The sequence below is a fragment of the Chelon labrosus genome, assembly GCF_963514085.1.
Source record: "Chelon labrosus genome assembly, chromosome: 2".
Taxonomy (NCBI): Eukaryota; Metazoa; Chordata; class Actinopteri; order Mugiliformes; family Mugilidae; genus Chelon; species Chelon labrosus.
The window spans coordinates 15084203-15100643 of NC_140338.1; the positions used below are offsets into that span (position 1 = coordinate 15084203).

The 16441-nt window shown below is 43.7% G+C and overlaps 1 protein-coding gene across 1 annotated transcript in view; it reads right to left on the reverse strand.

Moving 5' to 3' along the window:
* tll1 (tolloid-like 1) overlaps positions 1-16441 on the reverse strand; it is a 44773-nt gene that overhangs the window by 2365 nt on the left and 25967 nt on the right. The window contains exons 11-20 of the mRNA XM_084573213.1: positions 16215-16331; positions 15790-15935; positions 14488-14683; positions 14279-14404; positions 13160-13320; positions 12903-13083; positions 8164-8289; positions 4632-4759; positions 1323-1536; positions 783-1033 (exon numbers count right to left, since the gene is read on the reverse strand). Of these exons, the coding sequence (XP_084429339.1) occupies positions 783-1033; positions 1323-1536; positions 4632-4759; positions 8164-8289; positions 12903-13083; positions 13160-13320; positions 14279-14404; positions 14488-14683; positions 15790-15935; positions 16215-16331 (1646 nt within the window). The remainder of the gene's footprint in view (positions 1-782; positions 1034-1322; positions 1537-4631; positions 4760-8163; positions 8290-12902; positions 13084-13159; positions 13321-14278; positions 14405-14487; positions 14684-15789; positions 15936-16214; positions 16332-16441) is intronic.

The window sequence follows — 16441 nt, forward strand, 5'->3', positions numbered from 1 at the left end:
AGACAGGGGTCAACATGCAGCAAAGGTCACTAAACCCGGAACTAAACATGGCCATGGCGAGCACGGTGAACCAGGTGAGCTGGAGGAGCACACTGCCGAGGGACGGTTTTAGGCGTCTCACCACAGAGTGACTTTTATTTGCGCATTGTCAACATTTGTCTTCCAGCGTGCTAACTATATCATTAGCTACACTCAACGTTTGCTTGTTTTCAAAGACTGCTGTGCATCCTCTCCTCCTGCAGTATGTGAAGCGGTTCATTTATCTGACTGGTTGAATTTAGGTGACGGTTCTTTGGAACAAATCATCGGATATTAACGTCAGTATTTTGTGTTTCTACTGCTCGTTGGCACATGTTAGAGTAATGACATGATAAATCAAGATATAAACCTTCATCACTACGGTATCAGAGACAATGAGTAGACTCTATGCCGTCTTTAAATCCTACCAACCTGTTTCTTTGAGAATACAAGAAATAGATTTGAATTCATTTCTGTGTGTAAATCAGTGAGTAGACTCTTGCCTCTTCCACAGTTCATCACAGTGACCATCAAATCTCTGTGTATTCTGGTAGTTTAGAGGAAAACTATAAAGTCCCAACAACCTCAGATCAATGTTGCCGATTGTCATACTTCCATGTTTCCTGTCTGCATCTTTACTATAAAAACATTCCCAGAACAAAAGGGTAAATAAATGAATAAATGGAAATTAACAGCTGTCTGGGACAGTGTATACCACTTTGTAACGCCTTTAAAAAAAAAAACCTGCAACTGTAAAGGCTTACCCCTGAACCGCAGAAGCGTCCCAGTCGGTGTGAGTTGGCGTCATATCCGTTGTACAGCTCGATGTAGTCATACCCGCAGTCGGCCTCCTCCTCCACCTCGAACGTTATGAAGCTGAGCTCGATGCCGTAGCCCTGCTCTGCCATCAGCAGCCACTCGCAGTCAGTGTGACCCGGGTAATTGTTGTCTCCAAACTGGGAGTGAGAGTAGAGGTTCTTCTGACGAGCGTCAGCTTTGAGGCGACCTCCGCACTCTAAAGAAACACAGGCGATGGAAGAAGTGTTGTTAAATTAAAAAATTAAAAAATAAATAAGGCATTTTGTCACAGTTACTGAACTACAGTAGTTTCTTGAAGGATGTATGCGCAGATACAAACCACTAGAGGGAGATATTACCCCTAAAAACTACTCAGACTCAGCAACTCTGAGTTGGTCTCTCTGAGTGATGCTCTTCACCGACATACAGTAAAAGCTAGTAAAAGTGCTGCACGAGTTGACTTTAAATAATTAAGAATATAGACGTTGAAATATGCTCTCACACACCTGTGGAGTGTGCAGCTTGGAAACCCTTCCTTTGCACCGAGGCGTCGGAGATGAAGCGGAGGTACATCTTGTTGCCAGTAGAGACGAGGGGCTCCGGGGTTTTACTGCCACACAGTCGCCCCAAGATGGCCGCCGTGTCGCTGTCTCCGTCGAAGGCCTCCAGGTGGTCATAAGCACATTCCTGATGCTGCTCGATCTCAAACTCATTGAAGGCCTGCGGAGGCGGGGGCAGAGAGGTCCGTGAGCAGACAGCGGAAGATCAAACAAGAACCTCTTAAATAAGTGTGTTTTTGGACGTCTTAAGCAATAATTTTCTTGACGCTGTCCCGTCTTGGCAGACACTCTAAGCAAAGTTTGTCTTGTTTTGTTCCTGTTACTTCTCATGTGGATATAAATGTGCAAGAATAAATCACCTTACATTCCACGGTTTACTCTAAGGGACACTGCGTGGCCCTCATACTGACTGAAAGTAGACGTGGTTTCATGCTATGTTTTTTAGACCCCCTCCGTCTTTACAGCCGCATAGCTTAGACCCCGACACGCATGCACACAGTGTCACGATTCATAATCTAATCAAGTCACTGTGAACTGAGTCATAGCACCTTGAAGGCCTCTCTCCCACTCAGTCAAACCCCCTCTCCGACTCTGTCTCCATCACACCATCAGCACTATTTCTGTTACCAACCAGCAACAGAAGAAGGCAGACGGGACTTGAGGGTGGGCTGTGATGTGAGGATGTCGTTGCAGAGCGGGGAAGTGTTTGATTCTCGGGTCGTGATGGCTTCCAGATGTTTCCAACGCTGGTGTTTACTACTTCTCAGAGAAGCATGTGTGTGTCAAACGGAGAGAGAAAAAACAGTACGACCTTAACGTCCGTATTCACGTTTCTGGTATTAAATTCATCCCACTCTGATGTCATTACTGTGGACAAAGAGAGCGGACCTTCTCAGCTCTCACACGCGTTTGTGCTCCTATGTTTATGAGGACTCTCACTGATAATCCTGAGCCGCTCACCCTAACCTTTATTTAGCTAAACGCCTGATCCTGAGCCCTAAAACCAAGTCAAATCAAACGCTTATGGTCCAGATATGTCCTCTAAAGCTCAAACTGGTCCTCACAAAGATACAGCTCTGCATAGATATATTAAGTGTAAGTAACAGAAAGCAACACGGGGACAAAAAAACAAAAAACTATCTCCAAATTTTTGGATGAACCAGGGCAAAAATCTGTACCTATGTTATCATGGCTGGTGATGTAATGTGTTTCCGGTTGCATAAGCTTTAATAAGAGATTATCGTGAACTAAATGACCGTTGATGACAGTTTAGAAATCATGCAGCGAGCTCAGCATGTGGCAGAGTGGAAGCAAGGTGGGGAGCCAAATCCTAATATTGGGACCACAGGCCGTACTGTGAGTGTGTGTGTGTGTGTGTGTGTGTCAGTGTCTGTGTGCACACTGTTTGTGTGTGTGACACTATTTGCACGGAAATAAGAGGTGGACTTTAGGAGGATTATCCAAAGCACACTGTATGAATGTGAGCATGTGAGTGTGACTGTACTTGCACTTGTATCTAAGTGAGGACCGATCTGAGCTCTACACTTGTGATGTACTTGCTTTTTAAGAGCTGAAATCTGTTCGTCAGCTGACAAAGCTGTTGTTTCCAATGGTATTTTAACAAATCAGTAAGTCTGCATGTTCTCCCTGTGTCTGCGTGGGTTCTCTCCAGGTACTCCAGCTTCCTCCCACTGTCCAAAGACAGTGTTAGGTTGTTAGGTTCATTGGTGATTCTAAATTGGCCGTAGGTGTGAGTGTGAATGGTTGTCTGTCTCTCTGTGTCAGCCCTGCGATCGACTGGTGACCTGTCCAGGGAGTACCCCACCTCTCACCAAATGACAGCTGGGATAGGCTCCAGCCCCCCCACCCAGCGGACAAGCAGTTATAGAAAATTAAAGAATGAATTACAATTTAGTCATTTTTTAAAGCTTAAATGCCATCATAACTGGGCTCTGTTCAGACCTGGCATCAACACACGTCCAGGTACAACATACTCAAGATCAGGCCAATCATGGCTATGTTTAAAAATATGTTATTTTTTGGCCAGCCATCCTGCGCACAAATTGAGCATGCAATTACAGCCCATGATGTGTGATGCTGGTACTCTTGATTGGGAGAGGCTGTCACCACAGAGAGCCTTGCAGGTGTGTACACATCTCAAACACCAAAGATGTATTTGTGATCTAACTACTCAGGCCACTTTCAGAGGAGGTCTGTGATACGACCACATTCTCTTAGTGGTAGGAGAACCTATAATGGTCGCCTATGGGCTACCGTAGAAACATGGTGGTGAAGATCTGTGAAAATAAAACCTGCTCCCTACGTAGATATGAAGAGTTTATATGAATGAAAGCACAACAACTCACAGGGGATTACACGCTCACGGAAACGTCTTTGTGAATGCTGCACTAAATATCGGACAACAGATCTCCCTAAATCCTTCGGACTGAATCTTACACGGAAAAAGTTTGAGGACTGTGATTTTCCCGATGTTCTGATATTTAATAGACATAATTATTAATTAGTAAATAAACTGCAATTGCAAAATGCAGTTACTATTGAAAATAATCTTTTAACTGTTAGTGTGTGGTTGTGTTGAGACCGCTCGACACGACTGAACACGTGAACACACCTGAGGCAGGAGAATCTTCCTTTGCATCAAAGCTAATTCACTGTCACTTATTCGTCCCTCCTTTTTCTGGGTGTCTACGCAGCACATATAACCATGCAGATCTGAGTTACAGCTCTTTCAACCTTCAATCCACAAAGCACAAGACGCATCTCAACTCAACAACTGCAAAACCAAAATGTTAGTGTCCCTCAGTTCTGACTGTGTGAAGTAATATAATATCTAAGTTAATGTGTGAATGCACACAAGTGCAACGAAATAGAGAATATGGAGACGACACTGCACGTGTGTGTGTGTGTGTGCATGCAGGATAAACGCACACATAGATATATGCAGAAAGACACAAGGACACAGATGGCCGCTGCCCAAGGCGTCTAACTAACGCATGAGCACACGCTTGCAGTTAGCCCGGCTATATGAACGTGCAGTCCCTCCCTAACTCACACTTGGGATTCATAAGTGGAACATGAAAAGGGAGATCATCGAGCAAGAAGAGGGGAGAACAGCCCGAGGCTTCTACACACAGAACGGTGTATGGCCACGAAGGAGGGAGGGAGGGAGGGAGGGATGGAGGGAGGCAGAGACACAGATAAACATGTGTAGCCTGCTTCACGTGATGCACTTACAATCTTGACTCTGTGCCCCGGCGTGGCGGTGATGTCCCAGGTGCACTCCTTACGGCTGGGATACTTGTCCGGCCAGTTAGGGCTGCTCAGGGTCCCGCTGGGGCTGTGGATCTTGTGCTCACACTCGGCTAAACAGACACACACACACACACACACAGAGAGACACACACACACACACGGAGGAAGTTAAAATCATGGCTGCACAGGAAAAAGGTCGGAGGAAATGGAAAGGGAACAGGAAGGAGAGAAACGAGAGAACCAAACGAGAGAGAGAGAAGATTTCAAAGAAACACATCCTGGTCACAAGTTCAGTGTGGATTTCACATGAAGGCCGCACGCATGCTTTGCACTTCACAGACTGTAGCTAGAATACCGTGCCAACACTGACAACATCTTAACACAAAAACAATAACATGATAAGACGTACGTCACTGTAGCTGCACTTGTGGAGAAACAACTTGTGCATTATTTATTTAAAAGGATTTCTCTGTCATTGTTCTGTATTTTATAGGAAACTTGAATGCTGCCTGCCTTTAAATTCAGCTGGTATACAGAAAACATGCTCTTAGCTATTCATACAGACAATTATCACTGGAAACATCTGATTAAAGTTATTCTCCAAACCACACTACATTCATCTGGGATGGATCATTTCCAGCTGGCTAATTTTAAATAAATTCAGTGGTTTATGCTGCAGTTTCATTCCTGACTAAATGGCGTGTGTGCGGTCTAACCCGCTCCTCTTCTTCAAACCAACAAACAATGGGAAAAATAACTTTAATGACTTATTCTTCGTTATTAGATTATGGCAGACCTACTCAGCAGTTAGCTGCTCTGTTATTTGCACCAATTCATTTTTTAGGATTCATCCCACAAAACGGTTTGGAGCGTCTACCGCATAAATAGACCTTGAAATGCACTGAAACACATCATCTCCTGCACGCTGTAGCTGCCACCAGTGAACAAGTGACTAACTCTAACTGCTGGCTAACACTGCACCCTGCTAACGCTGTCTAGCATCTCTTCCTGGAGCATTTGCCTCAGTTAGATTCCTACAGCGAGCCCTCTAAGTCACACATGGCATCTGCGTGTGGTGCGAGTCTGACGGACGTCGCGGCTTTATGAAGGTGATGGAGGCAGGAGGCATGCACAAGACAAGATGTGTTCGGTGAAGACAGCTTTTATTTCTCACACAAACCAAACCCATGTACAGGATGAAATGAATGAAATGGATGGTTTTTACAAGAACATGTATAGATGTAAGGGAGGCAAGGTATGAAATACAGATGTCATATGCCACACACACACACAATTGTTACAGAAAGCCGGTTTAATTTATACAAATTTAAGCTCTGGCAACAGTTTGGTTTCACAGTCGTGTTGTCGGACATGGCAGCAAAAGCAAACCATCTTTTCCATTTAGTGTCTAACAGCGTTACACACCTCAGACAGGAGACATCACATGTCCTGCTCTCCAAATGTCCACCTCCACATGTTGTAACTCCCACACACACATGTCCCGTGTATGTACATAACCCCACACGGACACGGGGGGGCTTGTGTGACGGGAATATGGATTTGCATGACTCTGCGAAGGCTACTGGGTCAAACTGGCCTAATGCACATATAAACACACACACGTACACACAGGAAGGCAGCGCTACATGCAAAGCTTTCAAGCTCCCAGATGTTTGAAACATGAGTCTTTTTATGAGCGGCACAGGGAGCCTTCGGTGAGGTGCGCATGCGAGTACCGGCGGTGTGTGTGTGTGTACGTGTTCAAAAGTTCAACTTCAAAGAGTGTAATATGTCACTTTTAATAAATAAAGTTTCCCGACAAAGTGAGACGTCTTCCGCTCTCTGTCTGTTTGTTTCTCTCACACAAACAGAAATCAAAGCCAACACGCAGCTTCAGTTAATCTTTTGGGACAAGTTTAGGTCAAGTCTCGAGTCATTTTTAGGCATATTCAAGACATGTCAAGTCCCAACCACTGAAGCTATGATTTATAATGTAAGAATTTTACACAGTATTTCCACTGTTATTAATCTGAGCATACGAGGCCTGTTTTGCATCTTCGTACCTTTCAGGCAAGCACAATCATTTGAGACCACTCCAGGTAGAGTCTCAAGTACAGGAAGTCTAAAGTCATAGCGACTCGAAAACAGAGCTGTCTTCAGGTTTTTCAGCTCAATTCGTGTCCAAGTCAAGTCACAAGTCACTGAAAACAAATCTATTCCTATGGGACAAGCACTTCAAACTACCCAGAATACCTAAAATCGTAAAGCTGGAGGAGGACATACTTTTTTTTAGCGTCACTGGGAAAAACTTGATTATTATATTTTAAGCCGTGCGAGAGGGAGATAGAAATCTGCACTTTCTCCTTGGTCTGTTTTCAGGCATTAGAAAAATCTACCTTGCGACCAAGTCTTCCTACTGACCATTCTGCAAATGCAGACGTGCATGCGTGGCAGAATTGGGGTTAATTATGCAGAAAAAATGTGCCATTACAGCATCGGCCTACACTGCAAAGGAACTCAAAAAATAGGAAGACGGCTACTTCTCACTAGCAAGAGCCTTAATGGGCTTTGCGGGCCGCCAAGTTTGCAAAGAATGCAGGTCGGTAATTCATATATTGTCACCTGATAACATCACAATTACGATCGGGGCGATAGTGTCTGAAGTGAAGTTCCTGTGCTCGAAGGGACTTGGGAGCGAGCCGTATTTTTTTCCTGCGGTTTAATATTTCTGCCTAAGGTCTAAGGTCTTTAGAGTAAGTCTCAAGTCGAGATCTATAATGAGCTGCAACCAGTATTGTTTTCAGCCAGCCTAATGATGTCCTTTAGGGAAAGTAAAAAAAAGGAGGTATGATTTATTTTTAGGCTTTCTGTGCACAATAAATACTCAACATATGGGGAAACAGACCTGCAGTTCTTCTGTGCTCAGTGTACACAAGAAAGAAAAACGGTAAAAAAAAACAAAAAAAACAAAATAGGTACAAAAGAGTGAAGTAAAGTGAAGTCTTCATAAGCAAATCTGAAGTCAACATATCAAAATGCTGAGCTTTAAAATCACACAGTGACAGCCTGATATTCTATTACACAGGCCTAAAAATGAAAATAGTTAGTATAATTCATTATTCAAGGTTAATAAACCTGCCTGACGGTTTTATTGGGTTTTCTCCTGTGCTTCTACATGTTGTTCCAGTGAATTACCAGGTCAAAGCTTCAGTGAGCCAAGTTTCACAGCTTTCAAGTCAAAAACACATGTTCAAGTCTACAGATTACAAGTGTATGTAAAAAAACAAAACACCTATATATATATATATATATATATATATATATAAAACTACTTAAATGTGGAGGGCCAGTCTGTCGTCATGTGGATGTGGGTAGACAGAGTGTGGGCCGTACGATGGACGATGACCATTTTTATGAACGAGCGCATGCTTGTGTGGGTGCGCGGCGCCATGCTGGTGCACTCCGGTGTTTTTATGCCAGTGTGTGTGCCGATGTGAATGTACGTGGAACCCACCTTCCTTACAGTCATGTTTGTTCTCATGCAGTACAAAGCCATGGCGACACTGACAAACGTACGAGCCCACTGTGTTGATGCACTCGTGCTGGCAGCCGCCGTTGTCCTTGCTGCACTCATCTTTGTCTGGTGAAGAGACACACATGCAACACCGCATCACTCATGTGGAAACGTCAAGAGGGGGTAAAAGTGGGGGGAAGGGGGAAGTGGACACGAGGAGGAAAAACAAACTGGGTCAGACAAGTTAGGGAATGTGACAAAAGTGTTAAAAACAAAAGTGGTAAAAAGATTAACATGCTCAACATTATTTAGAAGCTGAGATTTTATCATAAGGCAGAGAGTTAAAGCCCAACTGGATGGTCAAAAAACTAGAGCCATCCCAGCTTTCAACACTGTCTGCTGCCCAGCTTATAGTAACATCTGAAGATTTCTTTAAGTGAGGTTACAGGAACAGAGAGTTAAACATATTAAAATAATGACAAAGCTTTGTATTGTTAGACACTGGGAAGAATAACACCCAACAAACAGTAAGACCACTTCAAATGGTCTAAGGTTTGTTAGTCTGTGTGAGGCCAGAGCTTTGTGGGTCGGGTTCACGGCTGCTACGTGGTCACACTCAGCCCTTAGCTCTGAAACTTCTCTGACCACAACAGCTGTTTTTTCAGATCAGCTGTGACTCAAACCACCGCTGCTGTGTCTGTCTCATGCGTCAACTAGAATAGAAATCCTATCTGACAAAACATTCAGTCTGCCTTTATACACTGGGATCCTTTGAGCCACAAGTCTGAAAAAACCCAACTTTTTTTATAATGCTCCGCCGCATTGGCATGATAATCAAATCGTTATAACATTTTACTGATGAGTTTTGGAGTATGCTTGAGAGACACTTTATTGTCACGTCTCTATGTCAAATATGTAGGTACGACCTGCAGATAGCCAGCTTAATTAATTGTAGACTGGAACCAAAGTCAAACCGCTAGCCTAGCCTAGGCTGTCTATAAAACAGCAGAAGAAGTAATTATCATTGACCATCTTGTGACAATGCAACGTTCTGCTGGGAAACATTTGGACCTGGCATTCATGTGGATGTTACTTAGACATGTACCACCCACCTAGACCAGACTAGGCACCCCCACACCATAGCAATGACACTCCTTGATGGCAGCAGCCATCCCCAGCAGGATGCACACACACAAAAACAGTTTATGAACAACTCAAAAAACATGACAAACAGCACAAGATGTTGACCTGGCCTCCAAATTCACTAGATCCCACTAACAACATCCTGATTTCCATTCTCCGATGAGCCACAACTGTTTTGGAGGCACAAGGGAGACCTACACAACATTAGGCAAGGTCATAATGTTATGCCTGATCGGTGTATTTTTATTTAACATTTAAGGCTTGTTTCTCTTCTTTTTTCTCTCAATGGGCTCATTTGGCTACATATTCCAGCAAGTTACAGGACCATATTTTCTCAAATTGGCATACGGGCACAAAGCAGAGAAGGAGGTGGCTGCTATGAGGTATACATGGATGTAAACAAACTAGGTTTGCAAAATGATTGAAGTTGGTAGGAAATGTAAACTTAACTTTATTCAATTTTAAGAGCACTCAAAGAAGTCAAAAAGAATACCAGATTCACTCGAGTTTTGTCAATGCCAAGTGCCGTTTCAACCTGCTTCAAGTTGTTATGCTAAGCTAAGCTAAGAGTCAAGAAAGTAGTTTTGAGTCACAATTTGTTTAACAAACTGTTTTGACAGTATCATTAAAAGACTGTGTCAATCATTTGGTTGCATAAGTCTGTAAAACTGAACTATTCCACAGGTCTGTTTTATCGTTTTACACACATTTCTTCAAAACTCAAAGTGATGCGTTTGGTATCTTTGACATTTTGTGAGAGGTGTGCACTAGATTTTAGGAATGTGGGTAAAGATTATTTTAGCAGCGGGCTAATTGGTTTAAATGTTTAAACTGCTGTACACTCGAAACAAAAACAGAACAGACCAAAACAATCAAGGTGTTATCTCACTTCTAAATCATTTCTCCCCCTTATCCTCTAATTTGCGACTACTTTAAGCCACTTGGCATCGCCTCAGAATTGCTGGGTGATGACAAAAGCCCTTTAGCGAGGCCAAATGCCGGGGCAACAGAGCGGATCACGGGGCGCTGGTGGTGGAAGGAGCAGGGAGGATTTGCTGTGTGTGTGGGGCGCAGCCATGTAGACAACAGAGATGGTGTCGTAGAGGCCGGAGAGGTTGGGACGGCCAGATGACCGCACAGGAAGACAGAGGATGTACAGAGAGGGTGTGGGAGACAGAGCAGAGCGCTGCGAGTGAGAAACAGATTCCCGGTAAAAGATGTGAGATTAGACACAGACGCTGAGTCTCACCTCAACACAAGAGCGCGTGAATTAAACTAGATCTGCTTTTAATGAAACCTCCAAATCCTCCTCTCTCTCTTTCTGTGTGTGTGTGTGTTTATCTGTGTCTGATGTGGTATTACGGTGCTATTGTGGGCTCAGTCTCACCCTATCACGGGCTAAGAAGCTTTGCGGCCGATGCTACACAGTGTTCATTGTGGCCGTCTTCAGGTCAAGCACAAAATGTCCACACGCTTGCACATGCACGCACGCACTCACATGGATTAGTAGTATGTGGGAGGCTGCAGGGACCTCCCTAAAGCTGCTGGCTTTTCGCCAACCAAAAGCTATCACTGGAAGCATCTGACAATAGTTGGGACACACAGCAACTTCTAGCACACCCCCAGATACTCACACATTATCTTTATTTTAGTAATTCACCCACAGCGGTGCTTTGAGATTTAACTGTGTGTCCCAAGTGTTCTGCGGGTTCCTAAATTTTGATAAGCTTATCCAGATGACAGCTTAACTTACTCTGAAGCAGGAAGTAGCTGAATCATAACTTTAACTGTTTTTCTTTTAGTTACTCCAGAGTAAACGTTAAAGAAAAGAGCAATCTGGATCTGTTATTCAGGAAAGCTTCCTGAAACTGTTATTATGAGATGTTAACATCCAACAAATTCATCCCTGCAACAGCAAGTGGGGATATTTGTTGTATTTTTAGTGGGAAATCGTGGCTGTGTCCCAGTTTCTTATTCGTTTCGCACTGAATAGGAGACAAAACAAACGCTACTGTTGGTGTACTGTGTTTTTGAGTTCTGATAATAGTGTGATGACGCATACAACAAGATGGCTATATATTCCTGCAAATAATACAAGTAATACAATATTTTACTCATCTATAGGCCTCATATTAGCGTACTGGCACAAGGCAGAGTAGACGTTGCCTCTTAGTAAACATGGATGTAAACAAAACAGGTTTGCAAAAAGTTGGTAGGAAGTGTTTTAAGAGAGCACTCGAGCCAAAAAGCGTAAAAAACTCTACAGCTGAGTTAAGAATAATTACATATATAAAAATGTTCACAGTTATTAAAAGGGATTGCTGCCACAAGTTACTATTAAGAATACTTTTAAACACAAATATATATTATGAAAAAATGTAGGTGTGGTTACACGTTGAACAGTAAAATATGCTCGACATGCGGCAAAACGGTGTTAAACACAAACTTATCTTTGGAGTTGTGCAATTACGGCCTGAGTTGATTATGTTTGAACAATAAACGTTTGTAGAATGATATCATGCTGTATTGTTCAAATGAATTATCTGATATGAAACTGAGTGCTTTTAGTGTTTAGTAAGAAACTGGGCCACAGCACCTTTCCCTGTGGAGGAGAATGGATTAAACAACGATCCACGTCATTAAAACAGGATCCATCCATTCCCACGTCTCACACGTTGGACCAGAGCCAATCAGAGATCCCGATGGTGAGGTCATTTTACCTCTGACCTTCGACGAGGTTGCCGGCCTGCTGTTGACGCGGCCCCGAGTCGGAGAGCGGCCGCGCTTTATGTCCTGGCATGACTCAAACACAAACATACGCTGCTGACACAGTGCCAGTCTGTCTGAGGGAGAGAGGGCAGAGCGGAGGGTGGGTGCGGGAGGCCGGGGCGGCGGTTGGAGGCTCAGGAGACACGGCATGACAGGGAGACACAAATAGCTACACACACACTACACCATAAAAGCAACCACAACATTAGACATCTGTTTTGAGAGTGTTTTAGAGCAACGTAAGGCCACTTCTTTGTCTGTTCCTGCAAGCCTGCATTGTTGCAGATCTTAAATGAAGTCCTTAATTTAAATCTTGAGTCAGTGCTCAGCGCTCAAAGTGTGGAGGTCAGTGACTTTAATATCAGAGGTACACGGTGGTTCCAGCGACATTTTACTTTTAGTTCTCAATTTATTCAAAAGTCGGGACTATGACAACTAAAAAAGTGTGGAATCAAAATGTTTTGGTCTGGTAATATGGTCTACAAATGACAAACTTTAGCCCTTTATATATTTATAAAGGTCTAATACAATATCCTACGGATGTATCTGAGAGACTACCAAAGCACTGGGTGGGATTTAATGTCTCCCATATGCGTATCCCATGTTTAGAGTGACTAAAACGTGTCTAATTAGTATAAACACATTAAGAATGAGTTTCTGGCAGTTTCAGTGGATTCTCGCGGTACGGAGCATTTAAAACCACAAACCACCCCTGCACTATAATCCACTCCTCTCATGTCGATCTATACACTCTGGCTGTTCCAATCAAAACACACCACTCCCTCCTCCCCCTCCTCTATCAAAACAAACAGCCACACGTGTCTTACCTGAGAAGAAGTGAGCCTTGAAGCCCTTCTTGGAAACGGTGTTGTCCGACTTGAACTCAATCCTCATGTTGTTGTATTGAGAGGTGATGACCTCTGGGACTTCGGTGCCGCAGTATTTACCATGCAGCTTAGAGTCGGACGAGAGGCCACTCCTCACCTCGACGTAGTCGTATTTACACACCTGGACGCGCAAATAAGGCTCTTGAAACACACGTCCGCAAGGTGGCTTTTTGAACGTGCTAAGCAAAATCGCTCACCTCGTTGCCCTCCAGCTCGAAGGCCTCAAACTGCATGGAGATGCGGTACTGGTTGGGAGCGACCACCTGCCACACACAGTTCTTGTTGGGTGGATATTCCTTAGGCCAGCCAGGAGTGCTGATGGTCCCGTTCAGCTTGGACAGGAGGCCGCCACACGCCGCTGAAAAACGCACAGATGCATATTTTGGCATTTTTACATTTTACTATTGGTTCAATTTCCCGTTGAACTTAAGGGTCAACAGAAATGACGTATTGATGAGGGACTCAGTGTGATTTTTCAGATGTAAGGAAGTTAAGCATGGATTGTGAAAAGCCTTTAATTCTTCTGATCCCTGCTGAAATATTTATCCTAGCGACACCAGATTCAGAAAAAAGGACATAATAACAATAATATCAATATTATTTATAAATGATTTCTATAGTACTTTTTTAAATCAACGGAACAAAGTGCTTAACAGAGACATACAAATTGTATTAAATGTGTAGTCAGTGCAACGACGGATTTTAAGGGGAAGTGCAGCTCCTGAGCCTCTTATGAAAACTAGGCTCATTGTTACCGGGCCAAAACTGAATTTAAGACTCATACCAGCGGTATTTAAATCGGTATTTATTATCAACCTTGCACAGCTTCTCTTACTCATGGGATTTCTCCCTTTGAGGTGTACTGATATATAGAGACTTTATACTTTGTTTTCCCACAAATTAAATCACTGGGGATTTAATGTAACAGCAGCTCTGCACTGAATAATCAAGTGTATTAAGTGTAAACCCACAATTTGGATATTTGTCTACCTTGGCTTTCTCTCTCTCTCTCTCTCTCTCTCTCTCTCTATCTCTCTTTCTGCCACAGAAGTGGTTTGTTCATTTGCTTCAGTATGTGGGTCATTACGGGTAGTTAATCTATTTTGTGGGATTAAAGGACCTTCATGGCATGCGTGGCACTGGGACAACGAGGAATGCGGCTTTGTGTCAGAAAGATGTTTTTTCCTGTTGATGGAGGCAGTTTCGGATGTTGTTGTTTTTTTTAATGATTTCGACTCACATCCTACACAAACACAACGCGGCACACACAAGAATGCAGATACAAACGTTAATGCAGCACACACACACACTGTTACCTTCACAGCTCTTCTTGTCAGGGGCTAACTCATATCCCGGGTCACAGGCACAGTTGAAGCTGCCAAGAGTGTTTACACACCTCTGCTCACATCCACCATTGTCTGGTTTGGCACACTCATCTTCCTCTGGAAAACACACACGTCACATTATGTTACTAATGCTTTAGCAAAAAAAATCAAAAAAAAATCACTATGTCACACTCACACACCTTTGAAAAAGTTAGCAGCAAATCCGGCTTTGTTCACCGTCCCGTCTGAGACGAACTTCATCCACAGCGTGTGCGAGGTAGAGTGCACGTCCTCAGGTTTGTCGTAGCCGCAGAATCGACCGATCAGAGGGCTCGTTTCGAGTGGGCCGTCCCGGACCTCCAGGTAGTCGTAGGCACAGCTGTCATGCCTCTCGATCTGAGAACACACAAACAAAAACAACAGCTGTGAATATCAACTTCAACATTTTACATCAGCGTCACTATCAACCGTCTCTATTCAGTGACATTTTGTATAATATGTAGCACCAACTGTCTTTCTGCATCAGGCATCCAAATACTTGAACTCTCCTCTTTTTGCTCTAATCTCACCCCAGCAGGTCAAGGCAGATGTCAGCCCACCCCGAGTCTATATCTACTGGAGGATTCTTCTTGTTAAAGGGAGATTTTCCTCGGTGCAACTGTGGGGTTTCTCAGGATAAAACTGTTCACCAAGCTGCAACCTCTGGGTCTAAAGAATGCCAAAAATGAAGTCCAAAAAACTCGAGGCTGGCTCCAAAACCAGGTCAATCTCCGTACACCGCCATGGTAAAATCCCCGACCTTACAGCAGAAATAAAGAGGAATGCACTCAGCTGCCAATTCCAAAATACTTACCTACTTTGGGCACCGATATGAGTACTTAACAAGTCTTTCAGGCAGGATTAGGCTAAGGGGGAATGTTCAATTAAGAAATTATGTCCGACAACCAGCACACCAGGAAACCTTCTCTGAGCCAAAAAGCCAGGTGACCTGCACCTACAGCTGCCTGCTTTCTCAGCTTACTGCTACCTACTGCCACCACCTACCAGCCTTAAAATCACAGCGGTCACAAGAAAAAGGAAATGTTTCGATGTGGTATCAGGTGCAGAAGTAAAAAATCGCAGGTTATATCTGCATAGGAGCATTTTCACAAAAATGAAAGGATTTCTAAAACTACAAAAACATTAACAAGGGTAAAGCCCTCTGAAGCCCTCCATGCTTTAACATTATTACCTGGAAAGGTGACCCATGACCCCACATGTATGAAGCCAGATTGAGGCGTTTAGCAAACTGACATTTTTACAGAGTTCCAACTACGAAACTAATCCTCACCTGCCCGCTGTGTGTATCTGTACACACACACACACATACAAAGATACATGCACCACCACCTTTATTAACTTCCTAGCAGCTATACGAGCGTGAAATCTGACCCAGACATTCCTAAGCACACACACACACAGAGGGCTGGCAGAGACACACACACACAGTGGTGGTGCGTTACCTCAAAAGCCTGGAAGCTGAGCCCGACATTGTATCCCTCTGACACCGCGATCCTCCACACACACTCTTTGGAAGGTCTGTAGTCGTCAGGATAATTGGGAGACTGAATCTGGCCTGAGTCCTTGGTGATTTCCCCTCCACAGATGGCTGCAAAAGATCGGAGAGAGAGAGAGAGAGAGAGAGAGAGAGTGAGAAAGAAAGAGAGAGAGAGGAACAGGATGAATTTGTGTCAGCCGCACTGACCAAAGACACCTGAAACACATTCTCTGTACGCTATAAATAATGAAAGACACAAGGAAACGTCTCTGAAAAGTCGCAAGGTCATGAAAGTTGGAGGCTGCCTGGCGTATTTCACAACTTAGAGAGTTTACAATCTGTGGATTTGTAAAAGTTGGTGATCTAATTTGATAGACTGATTGGCGTTACCTTCGTAAATGGCAGCAAAGCCTTTCCCCACCCAGTTGCTGCTGCTGCGGAACTCGATCCACATTCGGCTATCAGTTGAAATCAAGACGTCTGGAACTTTGTCTCCACAAAACCTGCCTGTAAAAAAAAGACATGCACACAAAACCAAACCCATTCAGTCGTGGTGTTTAAACATTGTCGGAGGAAAACAGTTTTTGATGAGTGATGTGACATAGCTGTGTACAACT